Source organism: Apteryx rowi, unplaced genomic scaffold (genome assembly GCF_003343035.1).
Source record: "Apteryx rowi isolate R43461 unplaced genomic scaffold, aptRow1 scaffold_56, whole genome shotgun sequence".
Lineage (NCBI taxonomy): Eukaryota > Metazoa > Chordata > Aves > Apterygiformes > Apterygidae > Apteryx > Apteryx rowi.
Genome location: NW_020450827.1, coordinates 1,454,675 through 1,478,327, shown reverse-complemented (window position 1 = coordinate 1,478,327; position 23,653 = coordinate 1,454,675). Strand labels below are relative to the sequence as shown.

The window sequence follows — 23,653 nt, the reverse complement described above, 5'->3', positions numbered from 1 at the left end:
AAAGGTCCGATCCACAGTTAACTGAAGACAGTGAAAAGATATCCACTGACTTTAACTGGCTTTGAATCAAGCTCAAGGACATTAGGACTTCCTTCTGATCTTGCACCCCAAAGCAGTACAAAGTTGTTCTAGAATTATGCCAGTGTCTGCGAGACCAGAATCTGACCAAAAGCTTTTAAAATACATTTTCTTCTAAGGCAGTTCATTGATTCATCAGTCCTTGGGAAAAGATGAATCTGAAATCCAAGCAGGGTAAGCCTGTGTCCTTTCACTGAGAGATAACTGGCCAAAGCCACCCAGAAGGTTAGAATTTCAAATCTGCATGAAAATACACATTTTTTTTGTAAAGAGATGGGACAGGTTAACTTCCCCCGTCTAGCAGTCCTTAAGCAAAGGAGCAGTGCTGTTGACTTGTAAGTAGCAAAGGACTTGTAGGGGCAGCATTAAGCCTCATGCGTTTACCTTCAGAGAGAGAGAGAGACTGTTAATTTTTTGGTTATTGCTACAGATTGAAAATGTTCTTCTATGACACTTCTGCTTGTTGAGACCTTGATCTCACAGTGTCTTCAACACAAGTATAACTGAGGGTCACCAAATGTATGCTGTTAATACCTGTACTGAAGGAAGTTCAGGACTGGAGTGGCACAGAGATGTAAAAGATAGGATTGTGTATCTCTCCATGGAAAAAAAAAAGTCTTTTTATCATTGTAAAGCTGGTTTAAGTGCAAGACTTATTTGTGCCACCTAGAGAGGACTGGACTCAAACTGTAGTTCAGTTCTTTGACATGTTAATTAGTTTGCCTCTACAAAAGACAACATGAAGATGTAGGTAGGAACTGGCAGAAGAGAAGAAAGTTAAATATACTATCCCTGTTTAACTGCTGCTATTGGCATAGGGATATCTGTTAGCACTCTCTGAGGAGTGAGTGGGTGCTTACTGCCATATGTTACAAAACAGCATTTCACAGAAGATGCCGAGCTGTTTGAGGGAGGGTAGAATAGACAACTTTTCAAGCTGTCTATTCAAGAACTTGCAGTTCTCCCACCATGGCAGGCAAAATGATAAACACAGCTATTAGGTAGAGGCTCACCTGTGTAATCAATTCCCCCAGGTCGTTGCTGCTAATAGCAGTAAAAACAACTTATAAGCTATGAAAATAACATGGTGGCTTTTTTTTTTCTTTCCACGGCTGTGATATCAGAAGACTACTGTGATCCTGCTATGAACACACACATTGATTTTTTAGCCTAGGCAAACCACATTCAGGCAAACAAGGTCCTTCTGCCTGTAATCTCTCTTTTTCAGACCCTCCCAAATAACTTTTGAACCTCTTGACCAGTTTCAACTAGATTTTATCAGAAAGGTAGAACTGTCAAAGATATACGGTTCCTGCACATTTTGTGAAAATGGAAAAGCATAAGAAACAGATCTGAATTAATCCTCCATTGAAGGAAAGGCTGAAGTAAGAGCTCAACCATATTATTAGACAGCAGAGAAGCTACCAGAGAAACAACTCCAACAAACCAGGTTATTTAAATCCCACTGCCCACAGTGTGTGTGTATATCCACAGAACTCTGCAAAATATTCTTAATAATATACTGAAGTACAGCTATTTGTTGGGTAGAGTTTGGCAGACAAATACCATATAAAATAGTGAGGAGGAAAGCTCAATAGATTTTAATATTGTTGGTAATGTAGCCCAGTGCATCACAGAGAAAACCCATTTTCTTGTGATAATTGAAGCTTGTTATTTTCTTGATAGTATTAGCACTTTATATTGCAATATAGTCTTCCTAGCTATCACAAAGTTTATAGATGATAACGTGTCAGAGATGTAAGACTACCTCTCTCTTGATTTGTAGTCCCCCTTATAAATGTGAATTTCTCCTCTAAATAAATTCCCTCTATATTCAACCTCCATTAGGCAAAAACCTAAGAAATGCAGAGACCTTAACATCAAGCCCAGGAGACTGCAGAGTGTGAAATCCAGCAAGCTTATAGCATTGGAAGATGTAGTTCTGTCAGCATTAATAACAGCAGCAACAACCAGCAGCCCCAGTACTACCAGGATCTCACTGTATTAAGTCCTTAATAATTATTAAGTGCTGAGGGAACATCAGATGAAAAGCACAAAGGGTCAAGTCATATGAGAAGTATTGAATAGCTGGGTATAGGCACTTCACAGATACAACAGTAATAATTATTCATATAAAACCAGATCTCCGAAGGTTCATCAGGGCCTCGCTGCATTAGAAGTGGTGAAACAGTTACAGCCCAGAAAGATATGTACTTCCACTTTATAGACAAGGCGCCGTCACACAAAGATTAAGCAGCCTGCCTGCGGTTATGCAGGAAAACGGAAGCTGGGCGGGGAGATAGATCTCTCAGGTTCTGTTCTATAGTTTAATCACCAGACCACCAACATTATTCTAAAGGGTGGAAACAGAAAAGCAATGATCCTAGTAGTGTGAAGTTTATATCTGCCTATGCCCTCAATATTTAATATACAATCAAGTATTAATGTTTGACCTGATTATACTTGAGCTTTTTTTTTTTTTTAAAGAGTAATGTTAAGACAGGTTGTTTGAAGAAGAAAATGATAAACTGTTAAAAAGATGAGTATAAAAATTAGATATAAATTTCAAGGGTAAATCTAAATGCCACAGTGGAGCTGTTATGGGAGCTCCTATGTGTTCTGTAATGTGTATTTATAATAGGCTACTAGCAAAGTGTGCTGTGCTAGCATTGCTGCAGTTATGGTTCTGTCAGCATTTCCACTCTTAAGTGCTATCATTCAGGGTGCTGCAACTCAGCCATCAAATTCCTCTCATCGCCAAAATGTAATGTGTGGACTTTTCCATAAGGTTCCCAGATGAAAAACTCTTATAAGAGTGAAGACAGCAGGGTTCTGTGGACATCTAACAGTATACTACAGAGAGTACAGCAAAGATCTAGAGAATGGCTTGTTATATAACAGGGTTTGCTGAACCAACTTACGTAATTTAGTAATGGGTATATATTTAAAATGAGAGAGTTAAAAAGTATATTTTTAACTCACCACAGCTAAACATTTAGTCCCAGTGTGAACCTTAGACTGTTGTGAATAAAGTTAGGCATAGATCTCCATGTTCTGAATTACCTTTCTTTCATCAGCTCTTCCTAGAATAATAAGACATTTGTTCTCTGCTGCTAATCTAGCAGTAGCCTCATACTCTGTCTTTAATAATACACAAATTCGACTTCTCTGTTGCTGTAAGTAGTTCCATTATAGTTCCATTGACTTTAATAATGCTTACATCAGTTTATGCCAGCTGAGGATATGTCTCCTAGGCTTTCATATCTTAAGTTTGATCACAGCTCTGCATTTAGTTTGTCATAGAGATGCTAACCTAGAAATGTGTGCATCGGGGAGATTTTGAACATAATTTTCCTTGCTGTGAAGAAATCCTCCAGGGGTTAACTTGTCAGAGCAATGCAATATAAAATAATCTGTAGGATATGTTGGACTCCCAGTTGTACTGTATCAGTCTGTGAGCCAGGTGCCACGGATAGGAGGCGCTGTTTTGCTAAAGCTTGTAAGGAGATTTGAGAAGGTCTTGTTATCTGCTTGTGGGAAACAATGCTTACAAGGATGCCGTGAGCTCTGGAAATTAACCTTGGCCAGAATACGAGTGATATGACACAATGCACTTGCAGAGACTGTTTTAGCCTATGGAAGACACATGAAATAGGAGACAGCACTGTGTTAGGAGTAGGGTGTTTGGAACAGCTGTTACCAGCACAGCAAATACACCATAGGACTGAATAATGTCACAATCAAAGGGCTGCAGTGAGTGTGAATGGGAAAAAGAAAGGTGGCAGTACACTTCTGGTGGCGTACTTCCAACTGTAGACTGTAATATACTGCTCAGAGTAGACTGACTTGTGTGTATGTACATCCCCAGCCCAGGTGACCAATAGATGAGCATGGTTATAGCCAGCAAGCTTCTGCAGCCAGTAGCATGGCAATTTTGGTTCTGCAGGGTGAATACCAAGCATCTGTTTGCAGCTGGGTTGCGTGAGGGCAGTCAGTGGTGCAAGGCTGGAATTCACACCTTTAAATCCACAACAGGTACCCTATTTGCTCTGTGCTAACATCTCTAAGAAGGTTAGGCATCACACTCAAAATATTACCTATGCGCTCTGGCTCGGTTTTCCTATCACAGATGCACCTCGAGGTTCTGCATGCTTTGTTTCTTCTCTCTGCTACTCTGCGAAGCACGGACTTCTCGACCTTTGCGCCACTTCATAAAGGAAAGCAAAGATGAGCTGCACAACTTTGCTAAGGTCTTTGACTGTGGCCCTTCTTTGATTGGAGGAGAGGAAAAGTGTGCATCTCCCAAGACACTCACTGACGATATTAAGAGTGAGCTGTCACTCATGGTAAATTGTGCAGATCTTCATAACATCATCCTCCTTCACCAGTCTTATGTGCTTTGATGTGTGGTGAAATAATTAATATTTTAAATGTCAGCACTGCTATCATTGGGTATCTGAGTTAGTCCCCGTTGAGATGAATGGGACTGAGCTGTTGTTTCAGGTTTTGCAAATGCAGACAGATGTCATGGCATCAGTTGCTCAAGTGTGAGAGATTTTTTTTTCTATCCCAGTGAGTCATAATAGCTGGAGACTTGTATTTAAAATGAAAGCATGGATTTTGGAGGATAAGGAACAATTTAAAAGAGGCAGCATTGTGCCATACTCTGTTTGAGCCTTGTCATAAATTAAGTCAGGCAAGCTGTAGGGCATTTTGACTTCTCCTTGCTACTGACTGCAACAATTCTGTTGTTAAAACAATATGCTGGAGTGAGGTTTATACAATAAGTGACAATTTAGTTTGTTCACTAGATTGTTGCTTTTTTTTGAACACATTATCTTACATCAATGCACAATTTTTCACATTATGTTCTGGAAAATTCAAGAGACCTCTTGTGCTTGAAATACATTTGGATTGGGGAATTGCCAAAGGGATTTTGCTATACCTGAACCACTTTCGTTGGGGATTTCATTTCAGATATCTGATTTGTAGGAAATAATGAGCGTTCTGCTTCCATGTCGGACTACTTTATGGTCTCTGAATCCATGCACCCAACAGCATTTGGATCTAATTTTGGCATATTTCTATGTAACATATGTAGCTAAATCACTACTGATCCAATAGCTCTTTTTTTTCCTCTGTGGAAGTGGTATTGTGGTGAAGCTGTTTAAACTTCCTGATGGATTCTACATCTTGCCTTCACCTGTTGCAGCTTCAATTGGAAAGGTACCATTTACTTCTGCAAGTGTTGGATGTTGTTTTTTAACAGCATTTCATGAGAGAAATTTTCATTTCAAAACTAGTAGTAAGGCAATTTTGCAGGCTGTGCAGAAAATCTTTTGTGATGAAAGAAATAATATATACATTGATTCAAAATGGCTGAATTCTTCTTAGAACAATTCTACATTGCTGAGAAATTTTTTTCTATTTATCAGAACAGAATGAAAATGTGCATGTCAACCCTTGGGAAAAAAAATGAATTTTGGATAATAGCCAATTTCTTTTTCTGGGTTAGATTTTTGGATATTCCCATTAGCTATTTTTAGTTAACTATATATACATATATATTTAAATTCCCATATACTTTACATCGCTTTTGCTTAGCTTAAGATATATAACGTAACTGATTAGACTTGTAATCAAGAAGAGAAATGGCACATAATGATGTATAGGCTCTTGAGAGATTTGGCCTATAATTCTCAGGATTATTGGGGGGGAAAAAAAACCCAAAAACCCTCTTCCCAAATGGGATGTAGTTTCTGTGGCAGTTGAAATGTGTATTATTAAACTCCTTAAGCAAACCAGAATGGCTCCCAGTGGAGAGCAAAGACATTCTAAGTATAGCCAAGACTAAATTCTCAGGTCTGGGTTTTCTCTATTCAATTCCCATTTGATTATCTTCTGTAATATTTAAACTTCATGCCATGCCATAATTATTTAATAAAAAGTAAATATAAAATGTATCTCAGTCGGGAATATGACCTTTTACCTTCATGTTGTTATACCAAAGACAGACACAGATAAACAGAAAATCTGGATCAGTGTAATGGTCTGTCTCACTTGATAGTTTCATTCTTCCAGTGTCTGAGACAGTCACCTGCAAGGTGCTGAGTGTATTTGGGAAGATGCAATAACTGCCGTCAGCATCTCCTGGAATCAGGTACTTTCAGCTGTGCTAATGTCACCAGTTCTTTCAAAATATATTTTTTGAAGAAGCACAAATATCACAAGAGGATGGAAGAAGTTAGCACTGAATGAGGATATTGCTAAAGGAGTTACATATGTTACTTATTAAATACTTCATGAAATTCATAGTAAGATTCTCAGCACATGATTGCATGGATGTATCATTTAAATTATAATGAACATCCTGAAGTATAAGGAAGTTCTAAAAAACCAGACCTATAACTGTATTAGTAAATACTGATAATCCTAATGTCTTAGAGGGCAGTCAGAGACTATGAGAATACAGAATTCTAAACTGAATTTGGTGCCTATATTAATTTAAATCGGTTTAATTTTGAATAGTCAGAAATTAGATAATTATTTGTCAAGATTTCACAGTAGAGCGTATCAGTGTGCGTGAAGTTTTGTGAAATTATCAATCATGCCAGTAGGGCTCTACCAGCTTGTACTAACTGAGTATCTGGGTCAAAATACCTTGGATTAGCCACTAGAGATTAACATCATTACAGTGAAGTGGCAAGGTATGCATAATAGCCACACACAATGGATGAACTTAATGTGTCTAATGAATAGCTGCAGCCTAGCTTGTGATGGCAAAATCTGGGGAGAGTGGGGGAGAATGTGTTGATTATATGAGCAAATACAGTACTCTCGATTTCTGACTGTATAATGAATATAGATGACCTGTTCTAATTTCCATTTGTACCATAGCTTACTATATAAACTGCATAGCCAGGTTCATACAGAGTATATACATTTATCCTGATGGAGTATTCTGTGGCAATGCTTTCCTGCTATATCTTTCCAATTATCCACTCAGTTTCTAATAGATGGTGAGAAGTCAGCACTGGAAACTGGAGCAGTTACAAGTGCAGATGTCATGCTTTTTTGTTGCCTCATTGAGTAAGCCAAACTCACTAGTGCTACCCATTGGAATACTTTCAGTTAGAAGCTTTGCAGGTAGCATGCAGCATTCGCATAAACTTTGACATTTGCTTCAACATATCTGCCTCTGAATGCATTTCCTGGAATATTTGCAGAAAATGAGCATGTACATTCAGTTCAGCTGTGCCCACCAGAATGAGCAGGCATAGTGGTGTGTGTGGGTGTCTGTGCGTGTGTGTACGCACATCAATGCACAGGAGGATATCACTAATTCTTTATTTAACAAATTACAGAAGCACTGAAGCTTTTTTTATATAGATAATGGCAGAAACATATGTACAATTAAATGGGTGGAGTTAGGTGTCAGGAGTCCTAGTTTGTATAATATGGTCCAACATTAATAGCTTATGTGTCCCAGTTTTCTTATCAGTAGAATAAGAATTATCTTTAAAAAGAGATGAGGCATCCCCATGTAGAAGTTCTTATAATGCAAAGTTCTTATAAAGCTTTGCTTATTATTCAGCTTATCTTACACAGAGATAATTAGGCAATGTATGCTTCTAGGAACCCAGTCAAGGAGAGGTTTTGAGATTTGGGGGGGGGGGRGGGGAGGGATATACAGTGGAGAAGCTGCTATAAATTGCTATGAAATACATCTGTGAAATTGCTGTGAAAGACATCTTTTTTTTTTTTTGAAGGATTTTTTTTTAAGTTTCATTACCTAAGATACATATTCATGTCATATGTCTTTTTTTTTGTTTTCCTTTTCAGCTTTAAATGAACCTACCATAGATTATGGTTTCCAAAGACTGCAGAAAGTCATCCCAAGACATCCTGGTGACCCTGAAAGACTAGCTAAGGTAAAATATTTTCAAGCATTTCACTGAGCCCTCTAAATATTGTCTTTCAGTTCTAACTCATAAAAGAACAAAACTGTTCACCAATTGGTTGTAGGTCCAAATCGGAATTTGATCATGTAAAATGCACAGCTACCGCTAATTGTTACCTGTTGGAGTGCAAACACTGCCTGTGAACTTTCTTTTACTGCTAATAGGAGAGTCCAATGCAGATATCATCCCAGTTCATATTCATGGTCCTTTGTTTAATCCATGTTGGCAAATCTGTGAAGTGAAATATGACATAAACGATTTGTTGCAGAGGTCTAATTCCAAGGGAATCTTTTATTAAAAATCATTTGAAGCTCAACTTTTTCTGTAGCAACAACTGCAGTACCTATGTGTTGAAACAATTCAATATTTTATGTATCTGTAATTTTACACACTGTGTGTTGATGTGGCACCTAGCGCAATGACAGTTATTAGCAACTGTATTCATACACTTTATTGTAGTACCAAAAGTAACTATCTTTGCAGAATGAAAGCCTATTATGTTCAGAAATAGGATAATGTATAATTTTTTTCTGTGGAAGATCATAATTTTTTTTAAGTCCTACAACCAGCGGTAACAGAAGATTAGGTAACTAGCTAAGGTTTTTTTTTAACTTGTTTGGTTACCATTATTGAGAAAAAATAAATGGACATGGAAGTTAAATGGATTTTTATGTATTTATACAAAACAATATAGTGAAATTCAGTAGAGAATTGAGTTCCTGCTTCACTTAGATATGTCTGAAAATTTTCTCCACAATTTTTCAAGTTAGTGTTCTTAAGCAGTTTCAGGACTATGGAGAGCTCCCAGATGACGATGGAACACTGGTCCCACAAAACGCAAACAGGGCTTGACATTTCGATCGCCTGCACATCAATGCTTTCCAAAGCAACTGATGATTTTAGATGTCTAGTTTGAGATACTGTAAGGGGGTTGATTTTTCTGATAATGGGCAAAGAATGCCTCTTTAAGGGAGCTAGTTTTCGAAATGTTCACTCATGATCACGAATCACTTACTGCTTAGAAAATACTAGCCCATGATTTTACTTGCACTGAAATCCATTTCTGTTAAAATGTCAATTTTGTGCATCTGTTCATCCTCTAGGAAATGCTATTGAAACGAGCTGCTGACCTAGTTGAGGCACTGTACGGAACACCACATAACAACCAGGTCAGAATGGCTACTCTTAGAATGGGGGTGGAGTATTTTGAGGTTTTGTAATAAACTCTAGAAATTTTCTCCAATAAACTATTGATCTTGTCCCTTTCCTTGTACTGTAGGATATCATTCTGAAACGAGCTGCGGATATTGCAGAAGCTCTCTACAGTGTACCAAGGAATCCTGGACAGATCCCTGCACTGTCTAGCTCTCCTGCTCACAGCAGTATGATGGGAATTAACTCATATGGTAGCCAGTTAGGAGTCAGCATTTCAGAATCAACACAGGGAAACAACCAAGGTAACTACTGCAAGCAGTACAGTGTTAATTTAAAAAAAGGAAAACCAAATCACATTTGGATGGTATTATGTCTGCACCAGGTTCCATTCAGATGTGGCTGAAGTCATTCTTAAGTATTTTTTTTGATATCAATTTAACCCTGGATTCATTCCCTTCTCCCCTCAATACCTTTTTGTAATTATATCTCTGTTCTCATAAAAGACCAAGGACATCAAATGAAAAAAACACTCACTGCTGAAGAGTCAGGGAATCTATTTTTTTTGTGGTGCTTCTTCCTCAACAATGTTGATTTTGCCAATTTGCATATGTTCAACATATTATGTTGACTCATAATATATCATTGTTTTTTAGGGAAACGTGCCACAAAATGGCATGCTAACAGCAATGAGAACTTAACTTTGGCCATTTTCTGACTCTCTTGAATGTTTGATCAGTTTAACACTGGATTCCAGTAACACAGTCTGTGGTGTCTGACTGCATGGACAGTTGTGTTTGACAATCTAAGGCTGTAAAACCATGTCACGTGAAGTTAATTCTACATAGGCCATGCTAAATGTCATTATGTGGTAAGACCTTATTATAAAACTAGCAAAAGTTATCAAATTTGAATTAGAGCTTCATAATATCGATGGGCAGAAATACTTGATTTGGTATCTATATGATAACTACTTCTAAAGTAGTTATTGGATCACATCTTTCTAGTGAAAACTTTTCAGTGGAAAAACATTTTTCAGCTGTAATAGCCTTGTACTTTAATTCTGGCAGCTAGGGTCTTCTTCTTTTCAAGTCTCTTTTTGGTGAGAAAAAGGTTAAATTTTGGTTCTAAAATGTTGGGGATTTGGTTTTAAAGACAAGTGTTTTTTCACTTATCTAGGTTATTCTTTTCCCCACATAGAGTATCTTCAATGTCAAAGCTGCAAACTACATATTGGTTATAAAAATTCATAAATAATTTGAAAAGTATAACCTGCTCCCTAAAATTGTAGAAAGTCCCACATATAATATAAATTCTACATCATTAAAGGATGAGCTTACACATTTTTTCCAGGTCTCGCAACAAATTTCAACTTTTAACAAATCAAATCTCATTGAATAGAAAATATATCAGTCCCCTTTAAAAAGTTAGTTGCCCACATTGTTTTAAAACTTAAGATTGCCTAATTTGAAAGCATGTGCATAAAACCCACTGAATTCAGTACTTGCTTAACTGTTTTAATTAATTTGGATCTAAATATGTAATTTCTTTGAGCATGGAAAATACCGTTTTAAGCCAAATCCACTAACATGCTGTGAAATGTGTTTTATTTTTAGGTTACATTCGTAATACAAGCAGCATCTCACCGCGAGGTTACTCATCTAGTTCCACACCTCAACAGTCCAATTACAGCACTTCCAGCAATAGCATGAATGGCTACAGCAATGTCCCTATGTCAAATCTGGGTGTTCCAGGGTCACCTGGATTCATTAACGGCTCTCCAACAGGATCCCCCTATGGAAGTAAGTAAATATTTAAATATATTAAGTAGGGTCTACCTGGTATTGTGCAAAATATTCTTTATTTTATTTACATTCACATCCTCTGTGTAAGGACTGACCTGCTTTGCAGTGATGATAAAGGCTTCTTGCTGGTCTGAAACCTACTAAACATCATCATCAGTTTAAGCTGTAATTTAAGGCTAAGGTGCAACTTAAAGGATGTTCAGGTTCTTTTGATTCCTCTCCCATTTTTGAGCTTTGCCATTGACTTCAATAGGGAAAGGACTAGGCCTGTGGCTTATTGCTATTCTGATTTCAAACTAGTACTGTCACGCGATTTTACTTGAACCCACATAAACTGTGGTCAGTTGTTCCTTGTTTTGCTGAGAAATGACTGTGTTTTTTTTCTGGAGGGTAAGTATACAGTCGCTTCACGAACTATTGGATATATAGTGGAACTTTTTTCTTGAAAGGTATTTCTTTAAAAAGAATCCAATTTAGATGCAAATCTAAACAAAGGCTTAAAACATTCCCCCTCACCTTCATTACCACAGAAATCTTCATTTTTTAAAAACTAGGGAGAGGAGAGCAATTATCTCTCTTCCCCATCTCTGTAGCACAGGCTGACACTCACCACTGTGAGGAGGAGTATGGAAATGCACAGCATTATTTTGTACTGTTTGCTCATGTTGACTATATCTCTCCCTTGCTGGTCTTATTGTTTTCCAATATCCTCATCTCAGAATTTAAATGAATTAAGCACATTTTTCTTGAACTACACTATTCAATATAAATAACTCTCTACTTCAGACTTGTCTTAAACAGTCAAGATTATGTGAGAGAGATCTTCTGAAAGAAATAAGTAATCAAGAGTTAGACATCTTTAACAGTTTTACCAAACTTGTATAATTGCATTTCTGAAGAGGATTCTCTTTTTATTTTTGCAGTAATGTCTTCAAGTCCAACAGTTGGCTCTTCTAGCACTTCTTCCATCCTTCCATTCTCCTCTTCCGTCTTTCCTGCTGTCAAACAGAAGAGTGCCTTTGCTCCCGTCATCAGACCCCAAGGGTCTCCTTCTCCTGCCTGCTCTAGCGGTAATGGAAATGGGTTTAGAGGTAAGAAATGTACAATTAGTATTCAGTTTGCACATAAACGGCACATTGTTAGTCTAAGTAAATATAGCAAGCACTGAATATTACAGGACTCAATAGTGAAATCTGACTTCTGATATTATATAGACCAAAAATGGTCTGGATTAGTTGAAATAAAAAAGAATTCAGTTGTTTTAAAGCAAGGTTCCAAGCTCTGCTTATTCTATGTTAAGACAACAGGGGACTGACACTCATTTATACCAGGAAGGATTTGACCCACACTGCATTTAAATACCAGCTCTTTTGTGAGGAATGACTTCTCCTTAGACTTAAGGGACTTGTAAAATCAAACGCCTGCCCTGTAGAGTTAATACACAGCTCTGTATGCAATAGCCAATGTCTTGAAACCTGCTGCAAGGTTTAGGTTCATACAGGGAATAAGCCCTATAGTACATTTATGGCCTTTTTTAAAGGTGATCTGCAAAACAAATGTGAGTATTAAGATAAGAATGAAAACCTGTACTAAATTCTTTCTTTTAAAAAGCTGGGGGTGGGGGGCATGCGGCACATAAATACACTCCAAGTCTCCATAAAAAAGTCTTTATAGGGCCTGAGAAGTCATCTGGCTCCTTCGGGCTTGACTGGAGATACCGTAGAAAACACAGCTCTGGGAATTCAGCCATGCCAAGAGCCAGTGGTAATTCCAAAATGAGCCCTACAAACCACACCTGTTGATTTGGGTGCATTATAAATCCTTAGCTAGACCACAGGGACTTGCATAAACTGTGATTATTTTATACAATAAGGAAATTTTAAGTGTGTTGAACAAAAATAATTACATTTTCAAAAGCTAACTTACAGAATTCTGCTATACATTTAAAACAGCTTCTCTTCTCCCTACCCCATTACCTGAAACTTTGTGCTCCTTCTCTAGGATGGAAAGAAGCAAGTCAGCCTCTCTAAAATCATCTCCTCCCCATTAATGAAACAGTGATCTATGGATGTGAAGGCACAGGCATCATGTTGACAGGGAATATAATTTTCTTTCCTGCTCTGTTTAAAAAAAAGAAAAGGATTTGAAGAAATTTTTAGAACTATAGGTATAGAAAGTTTTGTTGACCCAACAGTGGTAGCTATTTATCTAAACTGTTTAGAAATGGGTTTATATTTGTTAGTGTTTTGCAGAATCACAGTCTTTAAAAGTTATTATCATTTACTTGTTCTGCAATGAACTTCATTTTTTGACCCCTATAAAGCTGTTCAAGTTCTTCATATCGGCTATAGGAGGGATGGGTGTGTGTGTGTGTAAAAGAAAAAAAAATTCATGAAGGCTTAGTGGTTTTTACTATTTCAAAGTCACATGATTTTAAGCTGATTTAGTTAACTCTCTGAAGAGGAAGGCCTATTCAACTTAAGAATAGTTTACTTGTTTAGCTTAATCCAGTTGGAAAGTGCTATAAGCTAAAGACAAATCACTCAAGAGTAGGCTTGCATTCAGAATAGGTTTAAATTTGATTTAAATTGAAATGTGTGTAACTACCATGCTGAGAGGGCCTAATTTTTAAGAAATCACTTAAGGCAGTGTTAACCCCAATCAGTTCAGTAAGAAAATCACTTCTGACAGGCTGTGTCTGGGCAACAGAAAAATGATAGCTTGAAGAATATTGGCTTCTTATTTAGTTAATATTTTTCCTCAGTCATCTACCATGTCTGTCCTGCCTGTTTAAGACTCTGCTTAGCAAGGATTTATTATTCTTTTTTTAAAAAACTCCTTTATAAACAGGCAAATTATTAGAGTCCACCTCATTGCTTATAATAATACATGCTATTATTCACTGTTTGCAATATATTTTATCTAATCTATAAAAGGGCACTAAATAAGAGACTGTAGAAATACAATCTTAATGTAAACAGTAACATGAAATCAAAGTTCTTACATCTATGCATTTTTTGCTGACAAAAATCTGCTTCTGAGGCGTTCAAAATTAAGCTATTGATTAAGGTCATGATTACTTACTGAAATACTTTAGGGACATAGAAATGCAGGGACTTGGGCAAAGATAAACTGGTATAAAGGTTAACCTTATTGCTTTCATTGTGGGAAATCTTGTACAGCCACACTGTGATTACATAAATATAGTGATATAGCTGCAACTGTCATTTAGACAAGCTGTCAGTAGGCACACTGCCTAGTACAATGGGACGTGTCAGTTGGACTACAACAACAAACAGCATCAGATGTGGGTCACAGCAAAGATGGTAGTTGCTTCTCAGAGTTGAACGTGTCTGTCCAAGGTTCTTTATGCCTGGTCTTTGTAACTATTTAACTATTTCAGCCATAGATGTGATTTTTTTTTCAACTGAAATATTTAAATTGATGCAAGCTGGGGAGCACATGCTTTGGAAAGGATCCAGATACACAAAGCCTGATATCCAAATTAACGTTCCCACAGTGTTGACAGACAGATGTGGCCAGAAAGTCAACAGGAGTGTCCCAGAGAGGCTTCTTGAATGGACTTACTGTGCTGCAGCAATGGGGGTTTGGTAATCTCCATTGCTATGCCATTGCCCTGTATTATAAGCTAAGAACAGGCAAGCTGGTAATGTAATTTTTGTTATTATTTCTTTTCTAACTTAGGCCTCAGTAAATATAATGTTAAGTAGGATTCTTCTCAAAAAATTTCAATGAGCTTTCGGTCCCCATAGAGATAAAACACTGAAAGCGCAGAACAAGCAGTAAGTACATGCAGACTCTTTCCCCCTGCACATCAGACAGATGTTTTGACACTACCTCTCAATTTCCCCACCCATAATATAGGGAAAATGTCTCCCCAGCAAGGATTTTTGCAAATGTAATGTTTGCAGCGCACTCTGGGTGCATCTGTTATTTAAAGGTGAAAGTTTCCTGGTGATATAGGCTCCATCATACTTATTGCATCCTCTTGCAATGAGAATATTAGATATATTACCAGCACCTCAGGGCATGCCAGTCTACTTAGAAGCAGCAACAAAATGCTAGAATAAAGCTTCCAGTTAAGTTAATCATAGCAGTCTTTAGCCTGGGTAAAAACTAGTTTAAACACACAGAGCTCTTCAAGCTTCATCCTCAGACTAGCATTCCCATCACTCCTGAGAGTTTTTAGAGCTTACAGTAGGGGTAGAAGTTTTTGTTCAGGACTGTATTTGGGGGAAGTTCTTGTGGATAAAGGTGCTGGATACAGGAGAATAGCTTATAGAAAATATATTGTAACTCAAAGCCAGGCATGAAACTTCTTGTATCTATTGGCTTTCAGCTTTGGGCTGCACAATGCACCCAAGACATGGAATACCCTCAGATAACCCCATCCTGTGCCATGTGTTCTTGCTTACCTCTTTCATCTGCCATCTGCTATACATTCTTACAGTGTAACAGGACATGATAGGTAGAGAACAAGCAGCAATCCATACTGGACACCACTCAGTTCTATATGCTCTCCAAATTGAGAGCAGGTGATCCTGATCAGAACAATTGTGTGCTCAGTTCGTGTCATACGTCAAGGCAGTTTAAAAAAGGCACTGGGAAGATATAATGTGACGTGACGCAACATGGCATGATAAGTACACAAATGCCTAATCAACTCATCTCAGATGTAAGGCAGCTGATGGGAAATGCAAGCAAATTGGAAACTGCTGGAACAGCATGGACCGCTGACTGCCCAGATTACCTTTGGCCAGCTCAGCACATCTCAAGATAAAAATGCAAGCTCAGTTACAAGGAATAGCAGGCAAGCCCCAGAAGGTCAGATGTTCCATTAACCATCAGGATCCTAGCCAATCCAAAAGGCACTGAAGTCTGATACTCTTAGGAACAGCCTCAATTTAACAAAGGGGACATCTGCACTATTCCCTAAAGAAATACAGGTATTTGAGTTGAAGACCCTGATTATTAGTATCTTGTCTTGACACAGTCTGGGGTGTCAACAGCACTGGGCATTCTGGTCCTCTTGCATTAAATACTGTACATGTAGGTAATGAGAAAATAGTTGCTCTGAAAAGTATGTAAAGGATGGGACTCAGATGACATGACTGGATCACATTTACGGAGCAAAGGCTCCTGATTGTTACCAGGCCAGTGCCTGAGCCACCGTTCTTTTTCAAAGCCTGGCTCCAGTCAACACTTTTACAGCATTTTAGAATAACTCTTAAGACAGATTCTAGCCAGGTAAAACTACATGGGCATTTTCATGCTAGGAATGTTCAGCAATATGCTTCTGTCTAAATCCTGAGTCCAGAACCTAGGCAGAGCTTTAGGTATGCTAATAGTTGCAAATCATATATATATGCTGTCAATATATATGAACAATATGTATTTGTCATCTGATATATAGGAAGGATCAAGTACATTTTTCTCCCAGCTTCTTGGCTGAGATGCATCAGGCACACTTTACCTCAAAACAAAGAAACTCTTAAGAGATATCTAAAATTTGTTGTTAGTACTTAACTAAACAGAAATCTGTCCTGTTACTATTAATTACTCATTTTTCATTTGATGATTGGGATGTTAATTTCACTAGCTTATCATATGTCATAGGCTCATGTGGGCTAGATGAGCTCCATTTTTAATGAGAGGAAACAAAAATTGGCCTCTTTTATTTATGGGAGAAAGTATTCAGGACAGATATAATCACAAAAACACAAAAGAAAACAAAAAAAGTTGGTTGTGACAGAGATTGGACCCTGACCTTTGCTTTGCGGTTAAAAGCTTAGCCACTTTCTAATGGATCTGGAAAAATACATAACTGCAGGGGGGCTATACATTCCTGTGCCCTTTAATTATTAAGCTAATGCATATGACTTTGCAAAGACATTTTTTGGTTTTAAGGCTGTTCCTAATTAACTTGAACTAAATCATACTAAGTGTTCAGGCAGCCTTTTGTACGCATACAACTTAGCATAATGGTGAGATATATAACTACCATAATACAACTCAATAGATAAGGCCACGTTAACTTCTCCTCCATCTCTTAGCTATCAAAGACTTTGATTCTTTAAAAATGTTACATGTTTTAACCTGCTTATCATCTAAAAGAGACAAAAACACCAGTAATTTAAAAATATCTTACCTGTCTGTGATTAGACAAATCAGGGATGGATGGATAAATATCTTCCAAACAAATATTGAAGGATTTTTGCAAGGATTTTTCTTCATTTCCTATGGTGGTGGGGGGGAGGAAATTATTTATGAAAAAGAAATATTTGAAACTTTTGGCTACTTTTTAGTGTCTTGTGTGGAACTATCTTCCAAGGTCCTTCAAGGAAGGATTTTAGTTTACTTACATTCTAGTATAAAGGATGATGGTGCCTTTCATGCAAGGCACTGATGTTTTCTGCTTGCTTTAAATAAAAGCCAGCTGTGTTTTCTTCTGAAAATCCTTTCTTTCTTCTGTCCTTTTCAGTTGATTTGTTACATAAGACTTCCTGCAGCAATTAGAGAAGGAGATAATAAAGGTGCATTGTTTTACAATATCTCCCTGGTTTTAATATTGAAAGTAAAGCCCCACGTATTCTAGTGGTGATGGTAGTTTCCAGGTCTAGTCATGATGGGAGTCCAAAGATATCAATAAAGTGAGGCCTGCAAGCATAAGTTTTATCTTTTATTAGACCAAATTGCACACCAGCTAGCTCTGGTACCAACAGCTCAGTGGCTTGCACCATACAAACCTGCCTTTATATCCAGGACAGTTTGTGCGTAGAAATGTTTGTGACATTGCAAATGGTAGGAGGCTTCATCTAAGATGCTCATAGTAGCACATCTGCAGCACTTTATCTTCCTCTTCTAAGAGCTGTAGAGAAATATGATCAGAGCTTTCTGGAAACTTAGTGGCAAAAGAAGAAAAATCAGGGTGATATAACCAAATGAAAGATCAAGACATTTAATATGAAAATGACTGAAAATACTCAGTGTTCATCTTCTCTAGAAAGCATCCTCTTTAAAACAGGTCACAAGCTAGACACCTCAGAACCACCAGCCATAGGGGTGTGAGTGTGCATGTGTGTACAGGTTAATATAGCATTGAGCCCTTTGCCAGTTCTTACCAAATGACTGTATGAATTGCACAGAATTCTTTTTCACAGCAAAGCAAGACAGCATATTCAGGAACCTCTCCTATACACCAGGCTTATGATCATTATTAATTACACCCATTAAAGGTGCCTATCACCATAGCATCTGGGTACTATCCATGTTTGATTATTTATTTATAAAAAAATTCTCCAACCTTGTGACAATTTTAATCAAGTGTTTCAGTTGATAATTGCAAGCTGTCAAGGTTAATACAATAAGGCTCATCTCTAATTCTTTTTCCATTTCCCTCCAAGAAAAAAAAAACCCTCTGGGATAATGACTGTGGTTTCTATATTCCCAACTCATCAGGGAGTGTCCTGCATTGAACCACCTTTATTGAAAAGTTACATCGATTCAATATATAGTAATACAGGCAAAAATAATTACAGCTTTGCTAGCAGTGTAAGACCTTAATCCAAACCTCACAAACATTCAATAAAAAGCGATACAGGCTGGGAATAGGCTTTTGACAGTGTAGCCCCAAAGGGGAGTGGAGGTGGGTAGAAATGGACAGCTGAGGGTATGTAAAAAGAGAGAACCACAGAGCAAAGCATTTACGTGTGCTGTTGAAAAACAGGTGAGGATTCCAGCCAATATTCCTCAGCCTACTTGTTCGTTGTTGCAGAAAGAGGTGAAGCTGCAAAATTCCGATGAAATGCCGTGGAAATGATAAGGCTTTGCCCATCCTTTCTGTGTTACAGCGTTACCTGAATTTCCCCACTGGCAGATTCCGTCCTAACAAGCTCTGAGGAGTATCTCTAATCTGGAGCACTTAGAACCTGGAATAACAAAACAGACTTTTTTGGGGGGCAAAAGTAAGGAGAGGAAAGAAGGGGTGTGCTCAGGAGGAAAGGATTTTAGAAAAGGTGGCAAAAGAGGGATCAGAACCCCAGAAGTAACAGCATACTCCTGCTGATTGTAGGTGGTAGGTTTTTTTGTTGCTCTCAATAGTCCAAGTTCAGGACTGCTAGCTAACATAAACTCTTTAATTATACAGTACAAATGTACTTTTCCCCCCAACTTAAATTTTCCAAAACGCTGCATCTACAAATACCCTTAATATATTTTTGAAGAGAGGTGGAAGAGACTCATGCTTGGTCTTTCCTTAGCTCTGCTGGAAGTTTTCCTAGATTAAGAGAAAGAAAATAACGCTGATAAGAGTAGTATCAGAAAAAGCTTTTATGCCAGTATGGCTTATCCCCCTTGGGAATAGGTTTTAAACTACACTGGCAACAGCCCCTGCATGTTTCAAATTAAACCACTTTAGCTATACGAGGTTAAGACTGTCTGCTGCTTCTCTGCACAGACAGTCTTAACAGCTCTGTATAGAGTCTGTCACTGTATCTGGCTATGCCAGCAGAAAAGATTAGCACACGTATGGGCCGGCCAGGCACACAGTTTGTGTAGGTGCTCCTTTATTCGCTTCAGGCAAAAAACCCATCCGGGTTACCTCAGACAAACAATTTAAACTCTTTGAGCTAACCTGGCTGATTTTGCTGGAGGCAAATTAGGAAGTGCTTGCACAGACTGCTCCATTGGGAAACCTTGGGGTGGCGGTGAGCAGCTGAGGGCAGTTTATATCTTCTACCAGTCCAGCAGAATCTGGAAGGGGGCATCAGTCTGAGACTAAAATTATGTTTTCTTTTTTAGAGGACAGAAAGGCAGGTGTGTGGTTAATGCACAGGGAGAAGGCTCTCCAGTGCCAGGCTGGAACACTACCAAACCTCAAGGAAATTAGGATCATTTTCTGGTTTTGGGGATGGGGTGAAGGAGAGAAGCGCCTCATTAGTGCTATCAGAAAATCTCTCTTCTTCGAATGCCTTGTCTGTTTGCCCGCCTGTCCCTCTCCCTGCAAAACAACCACATGAATATTTACCTACCTTATTTAGCGTAGGCAAATTGCCTTATAATATCCCTGTTTGAAAAATGCTAGCAAATGCCTAAGCAATTAAAAAAAGTAGCTACTTGATTTCAGACCGGTCAGTTTCACTTTCTGTTTCAGCCATCTGCCAAAATTGGCAGGGACTTTTAGCCCTAGTCAGTTACAAAATACAAAAATATTTATTTTCCTATTGTATTAAATCATAGACCATATCCACAGTTGGTTAAAATCAACACAGCTCCAATAAAAGTCATCTTAGCTGAGGATCTTGCCCTGAGCATTTTTTTAAACACTATGAACATAAGGGTGAAATTAATTCTCAGAGGACAGGGCTTTAAACACATGAATAATCCCACAAATTTCAGTGAACATAAATCTTTGCAGGATTAGGACCTTGCGCTGCACTGAGGCCCCTTTGAAAATATGACTCACTCATTTGTTATATAAATACGTATAAACTTAACTTACCCCTCAAAACCTTTGGGAACAGGACCAGTTCCAGGCAGCTTCAAATGTTCCTGTTGTCAGTTATGAGGAATATAGCTGCAATTAAAGGCAGTGAGAGTGACTAATAAATAATTTACATAAGCCCAGTGTTCTGGGAATGTGCCAGGTAAGACTACAGTGATTCAGACATATGGGGTAAACCAAGCGAGAAAGAGAGGCTGGTCCATTATTTCCACTGAAACTAAATTAGCAAAACCTAGCTCCGGTCATTGTCCAATGAATTGGGACTTGTAATTCTATGGCTAGGTCCCGTAAGCAGTTCATGGGCGAATTCCCATTTGCTTTCACGTCATCCTTCCTTACTCACAACATAACCCTTTCTGCAAGCAAATTAGCAGGCCGAGCGGGAAACTGAAGACCCTGCTTGATCCTGATTTTCCAGAATGATTTTGAGTATTCAGCTCAAGAAAGCATGAGAAGTCTGAATTTTTGGGTATAGTTCTGAGCAATGTCCATCTCCAAGATGTCTCAGAAGTTGAGCACCCAAAAAATCATTAGGCATTTCTGAAAATTGTCCTGAGATTTGAATTAATCCACTATCTCCTTTATGCATTTAAGAACCCCAGACAGCTGGGCTTTTGGTGAATTTACTAAGAAATAGCAGATTGTCCATTGTGTGTGATCGTTGTCAGTCTCACAATGTTAGTTCTTCTCACTAAACATAAAAACATTAAAAGAAACTGAAGGTCTTTTAATGTAATAACTTAGCCTGTAATATTTGACTGCTCACAGAAGGGTGAAAAAATATATTTTGTTCCATAAAAATCTGCCAGAATTTCATCTCTGTCAATTTTCTTTTTCAGCCATGACTGGTCTTGTCGTTCCCCCAATGTAAGGAAGAGGCAGCTTTGCTCCTCTCCCTCTTCCCTTTTTTCCTCTTTTTTTCATTTTTCTTTTACAGCACAAAACTACTTATTGTGATGGACCATTAAAAAGAAAAAAAAAATAGCACTACAAGCTCTTTTTTTGGGGGAAAGCCAGGCCCAGGAAAAAAAAAAAAAAGGAACATTTTTTATGGATTGGACAAGATAGAAGTCTGCATCTTTTACCTGTTTCGTATTTCTGACACAACCACATCAACTCCTAAAACATTGTGAACGAAGAATCAGCCAAGAGCCAGGATGAACAACAGTTGGCAGGATGGAATCATAAATGCAAAGTCTTTCTTGAAAGACATGAAACGTTCCTAAGATTTGTAAAATATTAAAAGGAGAAAGAAATTGGCAAAATGATTCAAGTTTGATATTTTGGATACAATAATTTGTTTTACTTTGTAGGGGAAAAAAGTTGAAGTTTCTATTTTCTATGGAGCCTTTCAGATACCGATTTAGTTTATGCAGAAAAAAAATCAACAAAACAGGGTACCAGCATGAAAGAATTTCTAGGACAAACTGACATGAATGATGGAACTTTGGTGTATGTGTGTATTTGCTTATAGTTTAACCTCTTTAAAAATGTAAGATGTTTTACAATTATTTAAATAAATAAACTTGTAACTTATTGTATGTAGAGGTAGAAATTAAACCCTTTTTTGGATTTTTTCCTCCAGTTGTACAATGAAGAAAAATGATGCAAAAATGTAGTGACAAGTTTGAGATATATTATTACTGCTGCAATTGCTCCTCACTTCCTCCCTCTTACTGAATTTGTGTGCAAGGATGTATAGGATTCTTTCTGATTAACAAATTCATCAGAAACTTTTCTACACGTTGTGGTGTACAGGTCACTAATTCACGTATGAATTTTCCTCCGCCTCATCCTTCCCCTCTTCCGTGTTTTGCTTTGGCAATGTTCAGGTACTAGGACAAGCTGGTAAGTTGCAGAGAGCCGAGTGGCAAAGGAGCAGCGCTTAGGGACTGCAACAGAGGAGATTTGCACGAGGTACGGAGTTATAGTAGAGATTCCATACATGAATTGGGAGGGAAAGGGTTCTCTAACATATCGTTTTCCATGTAGTTAGAACAACTTAAGTTCAGTTATACTTCATGTTAAGGGTGCATTTATAAAGGGTAAATATGTATTTGAATAATTTATGCACTTTTATCCTGAGTCATTAAAAATGGTAAGTATTTTCCATTTATATATTGAAGTTCATAGAAGTAATCAATTGCTTTGTTTGAATTTTTCTGCATTTTAGTGTAAAAAAGTTTAGTTCTCCTTTGCATCTCCTCTCCTGAAATTGGAAGGTGAGAACAACGCAATGAAAAAGAAATCACTAGTTATTTGACTAAACCAGAGAGCACTCTAAAGAACTCAATTTTGCTGGTAAGCCATTTTTTTGAGAGAAAAAAAACCAAAATCAGCTACACTACTTACAACCCACACAAATACATACTATTTATAGCTGCACAAATAGTTGTTCCTATGATAACATCTTTCTATTTATAAATATACCCTTAATGTATGGCCCCAAAACTGTACTTGTCCATTTGCCCAGTAGTTTTATTGATTGATAAGTAAAATAGGATTTTTGGTGATCATTATATATGGTAGAAAATGTTCAATTCAATACTGGACTCAGGATGGAGAACAACTGTGACAACTTGCATGGCTGAGGTAATTTGTATTTTGGAGCTAATCTGGATTAGTAATAGACTAGAAAGTCTCTATTTAGATCTATGGTTCAAATCCAGCTGCAATGATTAGTGACAAAGCGGCTTGGTGTTGTGTGTGGTATGAATTTATAGACCCTCATCTAACAGGCAGGCTTTTCCCAGTAGTTTTTGCCATAGGACTGCGTTCTGCAAACGTGTGTAAATTCACTCACGTAAATACCCCAGTGCAGTTAAACCGACTTCCTGTGACCCTGCTTCTGATTCAAACTGCATAAGAATAGATTCTCACTGAAGCTCAAGTTTTGTAGTATGGTGTACAATTGAGCTTATGTGAGAAACATATCTAGTGTACAGAAATGTTTACGGGCTGTTTCTTAACCAAACTTGGTACAGCAGAGAAGCCAGGGGACAGCAAAGACAATGAAAGTGGGCTACTCCTGTCATTGCTAGAGATGACACACCTGTGAGCTTTGTACTACTCCTGACTATGCTGTGGCTTTTTAGTAAGAGATTTATTAGGTGCCTTTTTAATGCCATTACATT

At 37.8% G+C, this 23,653-nt stretch overlaps 1 protein-coding gene across 6 annotated transcripts in view; it reads left to right on the top strand.

Moving 5' to 3' along the window:
* Nucleotides 1-21,900, top strand: part of EBF2 (early B cell factor 2) — a 143,090-nt gene extending 121,190 nt beyond the window's left edge. For 3 of the 6 annotated variants that reach the window (XM_026081819.1, XM_026081815.1, XM_026081818.1), the window contains 6 exons: nucleotides 7,921-8,009; nucleotides 9,143-9,208; nucleotides 9,319-9,496; nucleotides 10,808-10,993; nucleotides 11,920-12,087; nucleotides 21,359-21,390. In XM_026081819.1, the coding sequence (XP_025937604.1) occupies nucleotides 7,921-8,009; nucleotides 9,143-9,208; nucleotides 9,319-9,496; nucleotides 10,808-10,993; nucleotides 11,920-12,087; nucleotides 21,359-21,390 (719 nt within the window). Of the gene's footprint in view, nucleotides 1-7,920; nucleotides 8,010-9,142; nucleotides 9,209-9,318; nucleotides 9,497-10,807; nucleotides 10,994-11,919; nucleotides 12,088-21,358 lie in introns of all 6 variants that reach the window. The other 3 variants (XM_026081817.1, XM_026081820.1, XM_026081821.1) reach the window with 3 other exon arrangements.
* The last annotated feature ends 1,753 nt before the right edge of the window (nucleotides 21,901-23,653 follow it).